At 38.9% G+C, this 16,226-nt stretch overlaps 1 protein-coding gene across 1 annotated transcript in view; it reads left to right on the plus strand.

Moving 5' to 3' along the window:
* The window catches only part of nfasca (neurofascin homolog (chicken) a), a 102,964-nt gene that overhangs the window by 73,984 nt on the left and 12,754 nt on the right, over window positions 1–16,226 (plus strand). Inside the window, exons 26-27 of the mRNA XM_073468137.1 lie at window positions 9,571–9,699; window positions 11,346–11,415. Of these exons, the coding sequence (XP_073324238.1) occupies window positions 9,571–9,699; window positions 11,346–11,415 (199 nt within the window). The remainder of the gene's footprint in view (window positions 1–9,570; window positions 9,700–11,345; window positions 11,416–16,226) is intronic.

Below are 16,226 nucleotides of genomic sequence, written 5' to 3' on the forward strand. Positions count from 1 at the left end.
TAAACCAAATAAAAGACTTAGCTCATAGATGGTTAAGTATCAGGCAAGTACAAGTGCTGTAATGGTAGTTTCCACTGTAAAGACAGACACTTGATGAAATGGGATGTTAACACTATGTATATGTGTTGTATTTCCCCCTCAGTGAAAGGGGTCTGTAAATGTATTGCATGAGGTCCTATAGAGGACATTGTCAAGTACCTTTAGTTTAGTCAAGTGACACTGCAGAAATGTAGTATGTTGGGGGACTTGTAAGAGACAGATTAAAGAAAAAGAAAGGCAGCAGAGGTTGAGACATCTCAACTTTTAGTTTGGAAAAATGCTGGAATCATCTTTTTCCATAAAGAAACAAATAATATCTTTGACAGACTCTGGCTTTGTTAAAACTTTGCAGTCTTAAGGTAAAAGCTGATGTAAGAACAAAAGAATATCAGAGGTTAATCTCTCGGCATGTACCAAATCAAATTGATTTTCTGTTTATCTGTCCACCAAAAAAAGACATCATCTTAAGTTGATGAAGATTCTCAGTCATCCAGGTCATGGTAATTCTAACTGCTGTATCAACACAGGAGGGCTAACTCCTCAGGTCAAGACTCTGCTGTCCACTTACATCTGAAGGAGACAAATCATTGTCACACCTCACACCTTTGAGGACAACAATGTAAACATCAGACAGATGGTTTGGAAGAGGAGTAAAAGAATCCATATATCGATACTTGGTTAAATAAGGTTACTATTTTGAGGTTTGACAGTCATGTTGTAATATCGGCATTTGTCCTCTTGGTGGCAGTGGCATCTAAGTCTATGCAGGACAATAATGAGGTGTGTGTAGATTCCAACAGAGTTGAGATGGAAAACTCAAATGAACATTGTGATCATTTATTGACAAATGATGACCTCAGGTGTCAGGCGAGTGATGTACTGCTTGTGGGGAATTCATTGTGTGTTTAAGCTCAGACCTTCATTGACTTTCTCCTGTGTGTCAATGTGTGTCTTCCTGTTTGATGTTCCTGCTGGCTTGTCTTTAACCCTTTTCTCTCTCCCACCTCCTCCCTTGTAGTCGAGCTTACCGACGCCTCTGTGGCTTCAGCTTTCACTCCTACTCCTACTCCTCTCGCTCCTCTTCCTCCTACTACCATCGCTCCTACAACCATTCGTACTTCAGCTCCTACCACTCCGGCAACTACTCCTTCTACTACTACTACTACTACTACTACTACTCCTTCTACTACCACCACCACAACAACTGAGGCGACTACTACCACCACACCTCCTGTGCTGGTCACCACCAAGCGTACTGATCAGAACGTGTTGGGTACATGCTGTTGTCCCATTGTGGTTTTTACTGTCTGTTATAGTTGACCATGAATGGCATTTCATGGATATCAAAAGACAGTTGCCTTCTCCCACCTGACGAAACAGGAAACTACATCAGGGCTGCATTCTGATAAGCTGTGCTGTACCTGCTGTAAGAAAAGTGGGGAATTACTTCAGAATATTGGGATGTAGCCATCAACAACTTCCTGGTCAGGAAGTGAGAATCCAAACTATTTTTAATTAAATGGATTTTGATAACTGTAAAGATCATGAGTACCCTTCCACACCGTAGAGTCGCCTATTTTAAGTGATGAGGTTTGTGATTTTGTTAGTTTATAATTTTCTTTGTTTTTTAGGCTCACTTAGCTTTTGGAGTCCACTCTAAACCAGAAGTAAACATTGCAACTGAAAAATCCTCTTGTGGGTGAATTTTCGGTCCATGAGCATATTGAATTTACTCCTGATTTTGAGCAGACCATGATCAAAACAGTAATTTTTGTAGGAAGACTCCCTTAGTGTTAGCACCATGCATAGGTCTAAATGGAGCCCTGTGTGTGGTTGTTGTAACTGTGCCCTCTTTGCCCTTTGCCCCTAACCTTTAACCCTTTACCCCTGACCCCCCCTTGTGTAGTGACCCCTGAGCGGGAGATCTGGAATCTGACGGTGGTGCCTAACAGTAACTACGCTAACGTCAGCTGGAGACACAACTTCCCGGCCGGCAGCAGCGAGTTTGTGCTAGAGTTCACACTGGACAGTAAGAAACCAGACCAAGCCCAGCTTGAGCAATCAAAAAATCTAAAGCTAGATCTGAGCTCAATTATTAGAGTCAATCAACCAGTAATGCTATTGCAATGCTTATACTAAGCACAAAGAGTAGGAGCAGACAAAGGGCATTATTTCAGAGAGCAGGCAAAAAAGATGTTTCAAAATAGATTTACATTTTTTGTAAATCAATGGGACACTATATAAGAGTCTATTCAACTCTACAACTTTGGCTTGATCTCTGAGGTGGGGAGCCCAAACTTTTTCTTTTAGAAGGCCAACACTGAAACTTAATGGTGGGTCACAGGACAAAAGCAAACTCCTATTGTGTTGTCATGATCATGAATAGTACTAGGATCCTAAGTTCCCGCAATTGAATGACTTCCTCTGCCCACCATGCTCACATTATTTGAATCTGTGTTTTTTTTGTCAGATTGCCGATAAAATAAATTAATAATTTGTGACTTAGTGTAACGTTGCACTGAACTGACAGAGAACTATCGAATACCCCTTAGTTTCCATCAGCCACAAAGTATTTAAGCATCTTTCAACTCACTCACTCTTTTAATATCCAGGCCCTCAAATTCACTGTTTGATTCAGTCTCACGACTTCATCAACACTGTTTCCACAGTGTGTACACATGTTCGCTATATCAACTTTATGAAGCCACAATTTGCCAAATTCTATGGACTTCTGCCAAGTGGCAAAACCAACCTGATTAATCAGTCCCTCCAGGATTTGGTGGGTTTCTTGAGGATTGTCGGCATCTAAAATGCCTGAATTCAGCTTTTATAGAAATTGCATTTCCTGTTGTGGTGTTTTTTTAAGGCAATTTTTTAAATGAAATTAGAAGTAGTTGAAAAGTTTTGAAAATTAAGTTTTCTGCTTCAACATGTCATTTTAAAGTAAATGTTGATTACCCAAATATAATGGATGTAGTATAATAAAACCATTGGTGTTGACATTGGTTTCCTATCAACCTTGCTCACATATGGTCAACAAAAAAGTGGTGTAAATTCCTTCAAATTGTTACATAGAGCCCCTTTAAAGCAACATTATGAAACTGTTTTACCTTATAATAACAGCTTAGGAGTCAGGTTGATGGTACAGTGTCTTGTAACAGGGTGAACTGTGTCTCTGTCACTTCTTTCTGCACTATCAAACTTCAGTGAGAGGGTAGGATCAAAGTGTTACATACATGTTTACTGCAAGATACAAGTTTTCAAGTCATGATATTGTCATGACCTAATATAATGTTTTGTTTATAGTTAGCACCTATGTTATGTCTTTGAAATTGTTACAGACCTGTGATTTGTATTTACCACAGTGGTGTTGCGCACAAAATGACAATTTCTACATAATGTTGCTTTAAACTCATATTCCTTCTTTGAGCACTTGCAATAGATTTTGCTGCAACAGCCTCTGTCACAGTGATTTGTCTTGTCTGTTGTCCAGGCTTTTCAGCCAGAAAAGCGCTAGAATTGTGTTTGTAAATCAATGACTTTTAATGTTGTAGTTTACCTGCACTTTCAGGAACTTTAGCAGTATTTTTTGTGGGTACATGTGAGAAGTTTGAGTCACACATGTCTGCATCATCAATACCTGAAAAAAGGGTTTGGTGATGCACATGTATGTTGTAATGCTATGATTGGTGAAAATAGCAGGAAACTATGATGAATGGTCAACTTTGCAGGAAAGCTGAGGTGCTTGGACAAAATTGTGAGGTGGTTCAGAATTCACAAGGATTGGTTGAATTTGTGTTTATTGTTGGGGGTCACAACTTCCTGGAGGGACTGATTAATATAGCTTATAAAATTTGGTATTTTATAAATCCACATTTAGCAACTCTTTTAAGTTAAGTAATGAGGGTTTTGTTCAGTTCATCTTTATTTATGGAAATGTACTTCTCTATTTATACTATGTTTTCCCTGCATCTCTAAATGAGAGTCAGTCCTGTTAGCAGCAGATTTTTTTTCACACAGACTTCAGTAACACCTCAATGGCAGTTTTGTTTACCCCAAATTCCTTTCTCAAAGGATTTGTTGAAATGTGTCCTTGTCGTATTGATTCCCAAAACTACCCTAACAGAGAGCTGCAACAATGTGCAGACTAGACAAGCAAGGCTAGAGCATAAAGGGGAAAGGCATTAAAGAAAGGAAAGGAAAGGAAAGGAAAAAGTAACATGAGTAAAAAAAAATCTGGATTTTTTGACAAAAGGTTTTTAACTAAAACAGAAACTATGTATCTCTCAACAGAGATAACCTTCGACTGCAGCAGCAGCAGCAGCTGCTCCACTGGCCTGTTCTTGTCTTTCAGCCTTTTTATTTGAGAATGTGATATTAACTGCTTATGACTGAAGTCTCAATTTTGAACTTCGTTAAAACATCAGAAGGTACAACATGCCACAATGCGTGTGTCTGTCTTTCTCTCTTATACTCTTTCTATCTCTCTTTGGTCTTTATATGTTGTAAAATGTTGATCATCATCATGTCAGTCTGAACTTCCTGTGCAGCGCACCACCACGATGGTTTCTGTCTAACATGCTGCCCGGCTTTGAATGGCTCTTATCGGACCATCACTGTATATGGGCTGTTTGGTTTGCTTGCTGAATTGCTGTTTGAATGTGTCACTTTTTTGGCCTTCCATGCTTCCATAAATACTTGCTTTTCTTTGGATTGGGTGTTGAGCACTCTTAAAGCCTGCTTTTATGAAACACATCATCCCTACTTTTCCAGAATCCCCAAACTGGTTGATATTGGATAGTCTGGTGCTTATAGGCTCTCTCTTATTGCTTCTACCAATTCAAAATGTCTGTGATTGTAGTTCAAAGACGGAAAAAAGGGAGGATGTATTTTTCATGTACTTGGGCAGTGGCTTTAATTATTAATGATATCTGAACGTGAATAGAGAGAGAAAAGGAGAGAGGGAGGGAGGAGAGGGGGATGATGAGACTGATCTAATGGTCTCCACCCCTCCCACCCATCCCCTGCTCTCCGAGGTCAAAACTGAAAGCTTTGACTCTAAGGAAGAGAGGCAGGGAGCCTCTGACACTCCCCAACTCCCATAATTACTCCTTCATCCCACCCTGTCATCCTGGCTGTGACTCAGGAGTCTCTGCATGTCTCTCAGAGGAGGGTTTAAGTCAAGAATGATGCTTCAGTAGCATGAGAGAAGAAAAGTGGAGATACTTAAAAATACTTAAAAGGAAACAAGACAATGAAAGAAAATAATGAAAATGGAATTTACTTTCTGGGTGTGGGCATAAGAGCTATAATTTGTATATGTATATGCAGCTACATATCTATATGTCTGTCTTCAAACAACTTGCTTCATGCAGTAAAAGCGTGAGGATGAGCTGCTTAAATCTATTCCCACATGTAACCAAAGTTGTGTGACTCTCCCAGACTTTACCATCAGCCAGTCTTTTCACATGATGACCACATGAACATGATATGACCACCTTCTAGCACTTTCATATAAATCCTTTAATGATGGAGGAGCATAACATTCTTATATTTCTGCCCACAATGCACAATTTGCATTTCAATAGATACAGTTTATTCCTACTTTAATTCAGGAAGTTTTGTAAAATTTAGTAAATAATCACATAGTGGCCACGGCATTTATTGCTACAGCCGCTACAGAGAGAGCAGAGAGTGCTGTTATTTGAAACAGATTAAATATTGCAGGCAGCCTTTATTTCTAATTGTTAAATGAATACATTTTTGATATATTGTAGTAGATACCAACCTGTTTGCTGTCAGTGCAAACTGAAAGCCACTCCACATTTGACCACTATCTTGATAAATTTAGGATAAAGTCAACAGTCATATTATACTTACCTTTTTTTGTGTCAAGCTGCCATAAATGAAACTGAACATTGCTGTTCATATACCTGACATTCAAATCCTACCAGCAACTCAAAGGGTATATGTTTCTCTCCTGTTCCTAGTGTCTTTTACATGTCACTGCTGTTGACAGTGGTGGGTTTTACTGATATGAGTTTAAAACCAGTCAAAAGAATGTCTAAGTGGAGTGGAATTATTGATTAAAACCGTATCAATGCATAAAAGTGATGAGTATGACATGATTGTGGAGCTGTGGAAATATACATCATGAGGAATTCATTATGCGAATAGTAGAGTACAGGTTCCACCCTTTTTCTGGGTTTTTGCCAGGCCTTTAATTGACACTCTTATGTTAATGGTATGCCAGCTGTTATTTAGAAAATTGACGTATTCTTCTTGCATATACATTTAGAGAAATATATTTGCTAACCAGGAAATGGCGAGGAAATAGATTTCTTGAAACACAAAGTAGTAAAGTGGAACAGAGGTGGATTGTCAAATGAGTCAGCTCCCCGCTTATATCAGAGTTTTTATCAGAATGTTTTTCTTCATTCATCATCATCAAGCCCCAGAGTAATTAAACCAGAATATTTTAGCAATTTTAAAAACTGTATGTGCATGTTAAAAGGATGAGCAAATCCTACAGGAAATACTGCAGATTATAAGTGACTGCGAAAACAAGTGCTATTCAGTATATTGTTGCGATAGCTTGATCTGCAACAACTATATTACAGTAACATTCAGAATTGATCAACTAAATGTTTACAGTCTGAAAACCTGTAAACATAAAGATCATGATATTGTACTTGTAATATTAAATGTCAGCCTCGACCTTTACCAAAGCACTTCATTGATTGAGTGTGTAAAAAGGACTGGCATGTTTTCTCTTGTGTCTTCATTAGATGTTTTATTTAAGGACTGATGTTTAAAGCATGGCTATGGAATGAGCTCTGTTGGATGACATTACCTTGTGAAATGGTTGATAGCATGGTGCATGATGTCACCACCCTGTGCTGCCCTTCCTCTCCCTGCAACCTCAGAGTCATGCTCATAGCTCAGCCATGTCATGACTAACAGGTCTTTCCAGCAGAAAGACACAGGTTGTTGTTGCTGTTTTTTTTGTTTTGACCTCATGGAGATAAGGGTGGGCCTGTAAACAATTGAGACAAACAATGCTTTGCAACCTTAGACCCTGAATTTACACAAGGACAAAGAAACTTTTGTATTTCAATTCTACTCATTGAAACTTGTTGCACAGTGGCCAATTCATGGAGCAGTTTAATTGTATGAGACTTTGATATCCACAATGTAGTGGTTTTGCCTGAAGGAAGACCCTCTAATTCTTCACTTCCCATTTATAGATTAGTTTTCTCTGGACAATTATGCCCTTGAGAGAAAATGTAGTCTCATAAAAAAGGTATATAAGCCTGAATGTGTTAGCTGATATATTATGTAGAATGGCTAGTATTAAAGTCATGTGTATGCTTCCATGCTGAATCTTTATGATGGGGGTGGGCACTGCATTGTTATCAGTCTCAATTCACTTCAGTAACCCTGCTGTCACTCAGAGAACAGTCTCCCTGCAAAGCATCGTGATGCCGTGACCTTTGCTAGAAAGCACAACCATTACTGTGGAACCAAGGCCACACCCCCTGGAGTGTGATTGGCCCCTTTTTTGTGTCTCCAAGGCAACAAGACGGTGAAAGTTGTACCAGTGAAACAACAGCCCCCCATTACAGTGGCGGATCTGATCGTAGGCGCCACATACAGTCTGAGGGTTTACTCCCATGAGCTCAACAGCGTCAGCAGCGAATCTGTCAGCTTTAAGACCAAACCAGGTGAGACCCCACCTGGCCAGGTGGAACCGGGGTTCCAGCCAGGTGGGCTGCTCTGGGTGCAAGTCTTTCAGTAGTAGTATCTACAGTAACTCAGTCAAAGCTTGGTGAGTTATTATGGTTTGCTTTTAATACCATGCATGTCATACAGTCAGGGTAAAACATCTACCCTTTCCTAATCGGATGCAATCAGACTTCAGCTTGGTTGTGTTTATGAGCAGTATCTTATTTATGAGTTGTATTTTTCTGAGATGGAACTTTTATATTCAAACTTTCTGCTACTTTCTACACAACTGAATGTTCTCTTCACATGTTCTGACAAGTACATGCTTGATTGTTCACATGGCAAGAAAATGTACATCTCCAGTAGGTTCTTATTTGATTTGTTTGCATGGATATAGTAAGTATAATAAGTATGAGTGACACTCTCATGCAACTGCTCCTCAATTTAATTCAAATACTGTATATTGAAGATGATTATCTTGGTCTTTCTGTACAAAATGCCCATGAAAGGGTAGAAAATACAAAATGCAGAAGTGTAATGTAAACTTATGCTGCTAAACTACTAAGTTGTAACATTAGACCAAAGCAAAGCTTACAAGCTCACTAACCTTTACATAATGCTCAATGTCCATTTTGCCACTGTGCTTGAAAGATGTTATCAGGTTATATTTCTGTTCTGATATCAATTAACCTGAAAAATGTTAGTTTTTTTGCTTTGTTACCTTGTTAAAAAAAGGCAAACTAACTCAAACAGTATATATTACAAAGCCCTGTGCTGCTACTACCCACCTAATGTTAGATATGATAGGTTAACAAAATCAAATGCTTCTAATTATCTGACCAGGTCTGTTGTTAATTAGCTATGGAAGGTCAACATTGGTAAAACAACTGAGTGAGTACAAAACAAAACTAGAATGGCACTCAATAGAGCGCATACCTCCACTAAGGCCCCGGTACCCTTTAATTCAATTAAGTCAAATCCAATATCAAACTGCTTAACCGTGACTTAAGCTCACCAGATCTACTACTCAGTCTTAGATACTGTTCAGTAGTTTCTGTGTATTCCTGCTGACAAACCAACCAACCAACAGATGGACGCAGGAGAAAATATAACCTCCTTGGCGGAGGTAATGATAGCCTTTTAGAGCGTACAGTTATACATTAGTAAATGCAGAACAAGATTGAGCATCCAGTGAGGACTTGGAGAATTATAGTGATACAAGCAGTAACATCAGACTTCCAAGTTACTGAATAACCAACAACAAGATTCGTGGTTTTTGTTGAAGCTTGGTAGCCAAAAACTCTCCAGAACATCAGATCTTTATCGGTGGGTATGCACATTTTTATTTTTAATCAAAATATATCTTTAAATGAGACAGATTTGATTAACATCTGTATATTTTTAATTGAATATTAGAAATATTGCTGATATTATATGATTTCTGGCAGCTTTCAAAGAATTTGTCAGATTTTCGGGTTGTACTGAAATCTTTCTGCGTGTATGGGAAATAACAATTATTTTCACACTACAAACTCCATCTTCCTGATTAAAAATTCAAGCACTGTATAATAACACCTTTTTTGTTATAGATGGGATCCTTTGTACAACATCATCCTAGATATGAGCTTGGGGCAAATACTGAGATGTTGGTTCTGAGTTGTTGACTGCTGCTGAGCACTCTGGGATGAGAACAGAGTGTCTGATATGATAGCTGTGACTCACTGTGGTCCAGAAAAACACTCACTGTGTTCCCACTCTTCTCTCTCTTCTCCTCCCACCCTGTGTGTGCTCTGTGTGTGTCTCCAGCCTACATCGACCAGGTAGACATAGCCACTCAAGGCTGGTTCATTGGCTTGATGTGTGCCATCGCCCTTATCATACTGATCCTTCTCATCGTCTGCTTCATCAAGAGGAGTCGTGGGGGCAAATACCCAGGTAAGGCCTGACACTCCGGCTTTGATAGCTGCAGAGAACCAATGGTAGCCACACAGAGCTGTCTGTCAAAGGTTGAGATATCACTGAGTTGATGTCACTGAGATATTTCCCCCACAAAATTGACATTTAAAAGTTTTCTATTGAATGAAACTCTGATGTTTCCTGAGAAACACATGAGTCTCATGGTATAACTTTCATGGTATACAGTAAATACTGCATTTCAATTTTTATTTCCAAGGAATCACTATTTGTCAAATCTCTCTATATACTAAAGTTCCAGCATAGAGTGCTTTGTCACTGAAATCTAGAACAAAACATGTCACTGCATTTACTGATAAATCAGTGCAAAATCCCAAAGTGAATTGATTCAGTTCATTAAATGTGTCTAAAAAGTTTGACAAAAGCTCAAACTGTCAGCTATAACTAATACGGCAACAGAATTTGAAGTTCTCTGATTGGATGTTTCTCACCAAACTTAATAGGTTGTTCAGTAACACTTCATTTTACAGGTCTGCAAAATGAAGGGTTTTTTTGCAGGAAAGCAGGAAAATAGAAACTGCAGGCCATCACAGTGCTAAAGAGAACCAGTAACTGGCTCCTGTTTACCAGCTCAGAATGGTCTTACAGGAAATGACAAATAGGATGTTTGACAGATCACAGTGTAACTGTGAGCATTGTGGATTTTGTTCAATATTTTATACAATACAGTCAATCTATTTATTACTCCCACACAATCACCAATATGCACTTAAAAACACAATTTACAACTTAATAAAATACAATTACAAGTGTATTTTTCTTGTTCTGACAAAAATTAAAACAGTCTTCATGCATGAGTGATTGATGACATACAGTATGTGATCATTTACTAGTTAGAAACTGAGTCATGTTAATGTTTTGTAGTTTCTATAATGTCTAGGTGGTGGTTGCGTGACTGGTTTCGCAAAATATCTAGGTGGGTGCCTCACAGTGATTCTGTGAAAACTAAGAACTAACAGCTGCTGATGAACTAAGTCAAAGAAGGATTATAACACAACAGTGACACACAGACAAAGACTAATGAGAGGAGTTCACAAGCATATGCTGAGGTTCTGTTTTCTTACCAAAGCACTGACAAACCTTACAAACCCAACCCAATGATACATGTCTGCAACTAAGACAGGCTTGTAGGTCTATTAAGAAATGGCACTGTGTTCCAAGTGCATACAGCACAACAGTATATATTGATTAGGGCAGCAGCTAAGAAAACAGTGAAGGGTTAGGGTTAAGTCATAAATGAATGGAAATGATTTTTTCTTTAAAGTTGTCACTCTGGACAAACATCTTGTATATATCCAGTGAGTGTACAGAAACTGCCAAAGCAGTGCACTGTGGACATTTGTCCACTTCATAGTATTAGTTTGTACGATACATATTGTATATTGTTGGGGGATAAGTATGGAATTGGAACACAGTGTTATTTAACAGTTTAATAAGTGAAGGCTGAAGATAAAAATATGGAACTAAATTACCAGATGACTAACAGACAGATTTTAAAACTAACTTCAGAAACTCCTCAACATGGATGGTTTTATGTATCAAATCTAAAACCAGTGGGGCTCCCAGCAAAATGCTTAAAAACATTACTTTTGTTCTTGTCTCCTCAGTCCGTGACAAAAAAGATCTCCCCTTGGACCCAGTAGATCAGAAAGACCAGGATGGATCCTTTGATTACCAGTAAGTATAATCAAACAGACTGCTCTCTGCGAGCTTTGTGTGATTGCTGGCCTTTAAATTATCTGAAAATGTTAAGTGGTTGAGGGAGTTTGTGGTAAATGGATTAGGTTATAAAACTGCTAAGTAGTGTCAACATGTCTTATCTTCTATATTTAATGAAGACTATGGTATTGGGTACTGTAGCAAAACTGTAAGTACAGGACATATTGTACTGGCGAAAGTTTTTGCCGGATTGTGACAAATAAAAACACAAATATATTTGAATTAGTTCAGATGATGGTTGTGTATGGGGGTTTAATGAAAATGTTTTGTTAAAAGTGAAATAGTTTGGCTTGCTGTAACATTTAACATTAGCTCAACTTAGAATATTAATACATTGTCACATATCCTTAAAACAACCACATCACAACCACCTACTACAGGAAAGCTTTGAGCTCGCATTGACAAAAAAATCTTGCATTGAATACTAAATTGGAAAGGTAGTCATCTCTAGCTCCTTCTAGTTGTTGTAGCGAATACGAGATCCTTCAAACTATGGCAGAGAGACTTTGCTCAAAGACTGTCTGTTTAGAACGCCCTCTGCTATTGGTGCGATGCAGCATTGTTGCCAGCAAGTTATGCAAGCACAGAGGAGGGTTTCATCCTTCAAATTCAGATCAGATGAGACAATGCTCCAAATATGAAGAGATTTTAGGGAGCAGAGGTGCCAGCCTTGATCAATAGTCCCACAGGTGTGCTTATAATTAGTAATTAATCATGGGGATCCATCCAACACTAATACGGATACTTTTGAAAACACGTCTTTTTCTCTCCAAGGATCTGTTTTCTACCCCAGATCAAAGCTTGTCAAAAGGCTCTAAGATACATTTGAAAATGTTGTTGTTCCTCATTTAACAGATCTCTCAGTTACTGCTGTGTGAATAAATATAAAGGTCTTAATGCAGCTGCTCAGGAATGTCAGCATTGATGACCAGGGGCCTCAATGTTCCTTGATTTAAACTTAGTCCTTTCATTTCACCATTTCCGATGATGTAATTACGCTTGATTCATTAAAGATGCTTCTCTTAAAGAATCCCATTTGTAACTTACACACCTGTGATCTATATGTTTCCATTCGACTTAATTTGACAGCACCTGCCTTGTGATTTACCCTTACTGTTTAAAATGCAGCACAAATCATACGTAACATATGTGATACGTAAAGGTTGACAAACAAAGTCAAACACCCAACTTGGTGATAAGAAGTCCATTTTATAAACAAGGCTCCTGCTGTCAGCTTACTGTTTAATACTCCTGGAGGTCTGACAACAAACAAGAAGCTGTGTCAATGATAGCACCAGTATGGTGTGATTGGCTGAAACAAACTGAAACAATAAAAAATGTATTACAAAGAAAGTTTTAGGCAACAGGAGAGGAATATAACCTGTTAAGACAAGTCGTATCTGCTAGAACAATCTATTAAACGTTATCCAACCAGCATTTTTAAACCTTGGTCCAGTAGCTGGCAACATGGGCCTAAGTGTCTGATGTGACAAGATCATGGAATCAATTCCTACATACAGAGATCTTTTAGGTAAATAATAAGATCCTTTTGTAACCAGAAACACAAATCTTGTTCAAAGAGAAGTCTTGCTCTAAAATCTCTTGAAGTGAGATTTTACAGTTGTTGCCTCTTCTGTCAAAATTAGTTAAATAGTCAACAGTGACTTCGGAAATAAATTCTTGCTGACAGTTCCTCTAGGTAAATTCCAAACTCCACACTCAAACTCTAACTCACGTTTCCACCGTCATCAGCAACAAATTGCCTCTCGCGAGATTTTAGATCCAAGACTTGTGTTTCTGATTACAAAAAGGATCTTATTATTTAACACAGGTCTCTGTCACTGTCGGAATCATTTCCATAATGTTGTCAGACACTATCAACCTCAGCCTGTCAGTGACAAAACAAGCACTTTTAGTGGACACAACTTTAACTACATGTGAAAATATGGGTGAAGACAGCACTGTGTTTGACACTTGAATCATGTTTTCATATCTATCTGATAAGTGTGGACATACAGTAGAAGAAAGCTTTGTAGCTCAAGCAGCTGGGGCACAAAGTCGTCCTGCTGTCTAATGTTCAATCTGCCATTCGATCACCAACTTTGTCTTCAACCTCATATGAAGTAGGCGCCTGCTGAGGTGTGCTGTGGACTAGAATAATATTTATAACATACCATATTGTATACAGGAGACCAAATTTCTGCCATGTGAGGATGTACTGTATATACTGTAGAATGTGTCTGTACATTACGTGTTGGTAAGTGATGTGTCCTTTGCTCCTTCCAGGTCCCACTGATCTCCATGGTTTCAATTCTTCTTAATGAAGAATGTGTCTGTTGTTTTCTGTCCACTTTGACTAAAATAATGTTGAATTTAATCTGCTTTCTAAATCTTAGTACATGTTCTACTTGTGCTTTGTGAGAGTGGCACTAAACTTTAACTTTTAACTGTAGTCACTCCTACATTTATCCTATTGATCCTAGTCATGAAGGGACAACAGTGTAAATACCTACAAATCAATCCTCTTGTCTTTATAGTATTCAGACTATCTATGTTATACATATCCAGAGCATTCCAGGGAATTTGCATACACACTGTGTCTTATCATTATGTAGCTGTGTGTTGGTGTCAAATGCTTTAGTGTGAAATGACACACTTGATTGACACAGCATTCAAATTCAAAAGGTAGCTCTTTATGAGTGTGCAGGGTAATTTTAAAACATTTATTGCATTAATTATCACCTGAGTGGTGCTATGCTGTTGTGTTTAATCCATATCCGGCGTCTGAGATCCTGTTTGTTTTTTTTAATCAGTAATGAGTCTAACATTAATACCCACCCCTCTCTAACAGTTAAGGTCATTGCTTTATTCTGTTTCTGACCCGGACTCTATCCCTGGTGCTAATCCCTCAAGTCCACTCAGCTCTGTGTGTGTTTGTGTTTGTGTTTGTGTGCATGCTAGGGTTTACATGCATGTATCATGTGGAGTGTGTCCTCCTTCCTTCCTCTACACTTCCTCTCTCTTGCTGTCTCCCCTGTTTCCTCACGTCTCGTCCCTCTCTTTCCCCCATGCTGAAATGGGTCATCTGTCCCTGACAGGAACGAAAACGAGAACAGGTACTTTGGATTCGGCACGGCATTTCTCTTGGCCTGTGCATGTCGGGGGGAGCTCATGTTCCCCTGAGCTGTGGAAGAGGGGGGTGGTTAAGGTGTAGCTTATTTGGGGAGACCAAACAGGACAATCTGCCTGATTAACACATCGCTGGCTCTTTGGTCAGTGTGCAAAGAGCACAGTTTTCACTCATGATGTCAGTAATATCAGCCCAACTGTCCTGCACTATTTTTGGAGAATATTTAAATAATGTGACAGACACAGGAGACATCATAGACACAGGCAGTTATTAAATATAAAAGCAGAGAGATGGACAGGATGCAGCTGAGCTTTGGTTCCTTGATGGGTGTCAAATTGTCAATCCAATAATCTGTCAACAAGCTAACCTACAGACCTGTTCATTTGAAAACAAAGCCACGGCTGCCTGTATGTATGTATGTATGTTTACTGCAACTGGACCCCCAAAAGACATCTTATTCACAGAAATGTGTGGCTTAGTCTCAAAACCAAATCCAGAAAAATAAAATCAGAAGACCAATGGTTGCCACGTTTTAGAACTTTAAAAACATGCTTTTAATCAAGAGGCTCACATCTGGCTTGGTAAATAAGAGAACACTTTTCCTTAAAGTGGATAAGACAGTACAACAGGCACTGAACACCTCAAGACTCTGCAGCTCTCAGGTTTCACAATGCAATATGTTAAAAGAGCGTGATTTCTCTGTGGGAGTGAGATCAGAAGATTTATACCTGGGCTGGAGTCAGGAGGTATTTAGCCTAGCTTAGCATAAAGACCTCATGCTCCAAGTTCTTGTGTATCTTGAGCTATAGCACAGGTATCCAGCTAAGGCAGCACTACTTCAGATATGTTTTGGTAGAAATGCCAATTTTACAGTGGACAAAGTAGTCAAGGTAGCAATACAATTGGTTAATTAATTTACTCTATTTTGTGGCTCGAAGCTGCTTTTTTATCAAGCTAAACATTGGAGCAACATTAACATAACATCAACTCCACTGATCTTAATGTGTGCATTGGGTAATGACAGATTTGGAGCTGTCAGCACGCAGAGACCTTGTCTCCTACTACATCCTGTAAATAAAAGAGCACAGAAGCATCCGTCCCCACATCAGGCTGTTCACGGATCAGCTGTTCCAGCAGTACAAGGAGATGTAGTGATCCCAGAAAGCAGCCAGAGTGAGCAGTATTGGAGGTCTTGCACCTTTTTTGTTCCAGCTAAGGTACCAACATGGTTTTCACCCTTCTAGAGGTTAATTGCATTGTTTTGCCTTCACTGGCTGACATTTAAAAAGCATCCGCCCCCAGGTACATGGGGTGAGAGATGTTGAGGGAAATCAATTTGTGTTGTAGTGAGGGGAAAGGGGGACAGGACAATCTATGTCTGGCGCAATTTGACACCCTTAAGGAACTTATTTAGGCAACAAACAACTGGAGAAGATTTGGAGGTCAAAAGACAGAACAAACTCTTCAAAGATCCAAACAAAAAAATGTTAGGACCTTGGCTCTGTGAATCTTGAGAAGAAAAGACTTTAAATAAAACATTTCTTCTGTGCAGACCCTCTCCTGTTTTCTCCATCTTGTTTTGCATTCTGTGCATTCTGCATTCTTTCAGGGGATCTTCAGTAGTTTTAGTGTAGAGGAC

This window comes from Pagrus major, chromosome 6 (genome assembly GCF_040436345.1).
Source record: "Pagrus major chromosome 6, Pma_NU_1.0".
Classification (NCBI taxonomy): domain Eukaryota; kingdom Metazoa; phylum Chordata; class Actinopteri; order Spariformes; family Sparidae; genus Pagrus; species Pagrus major.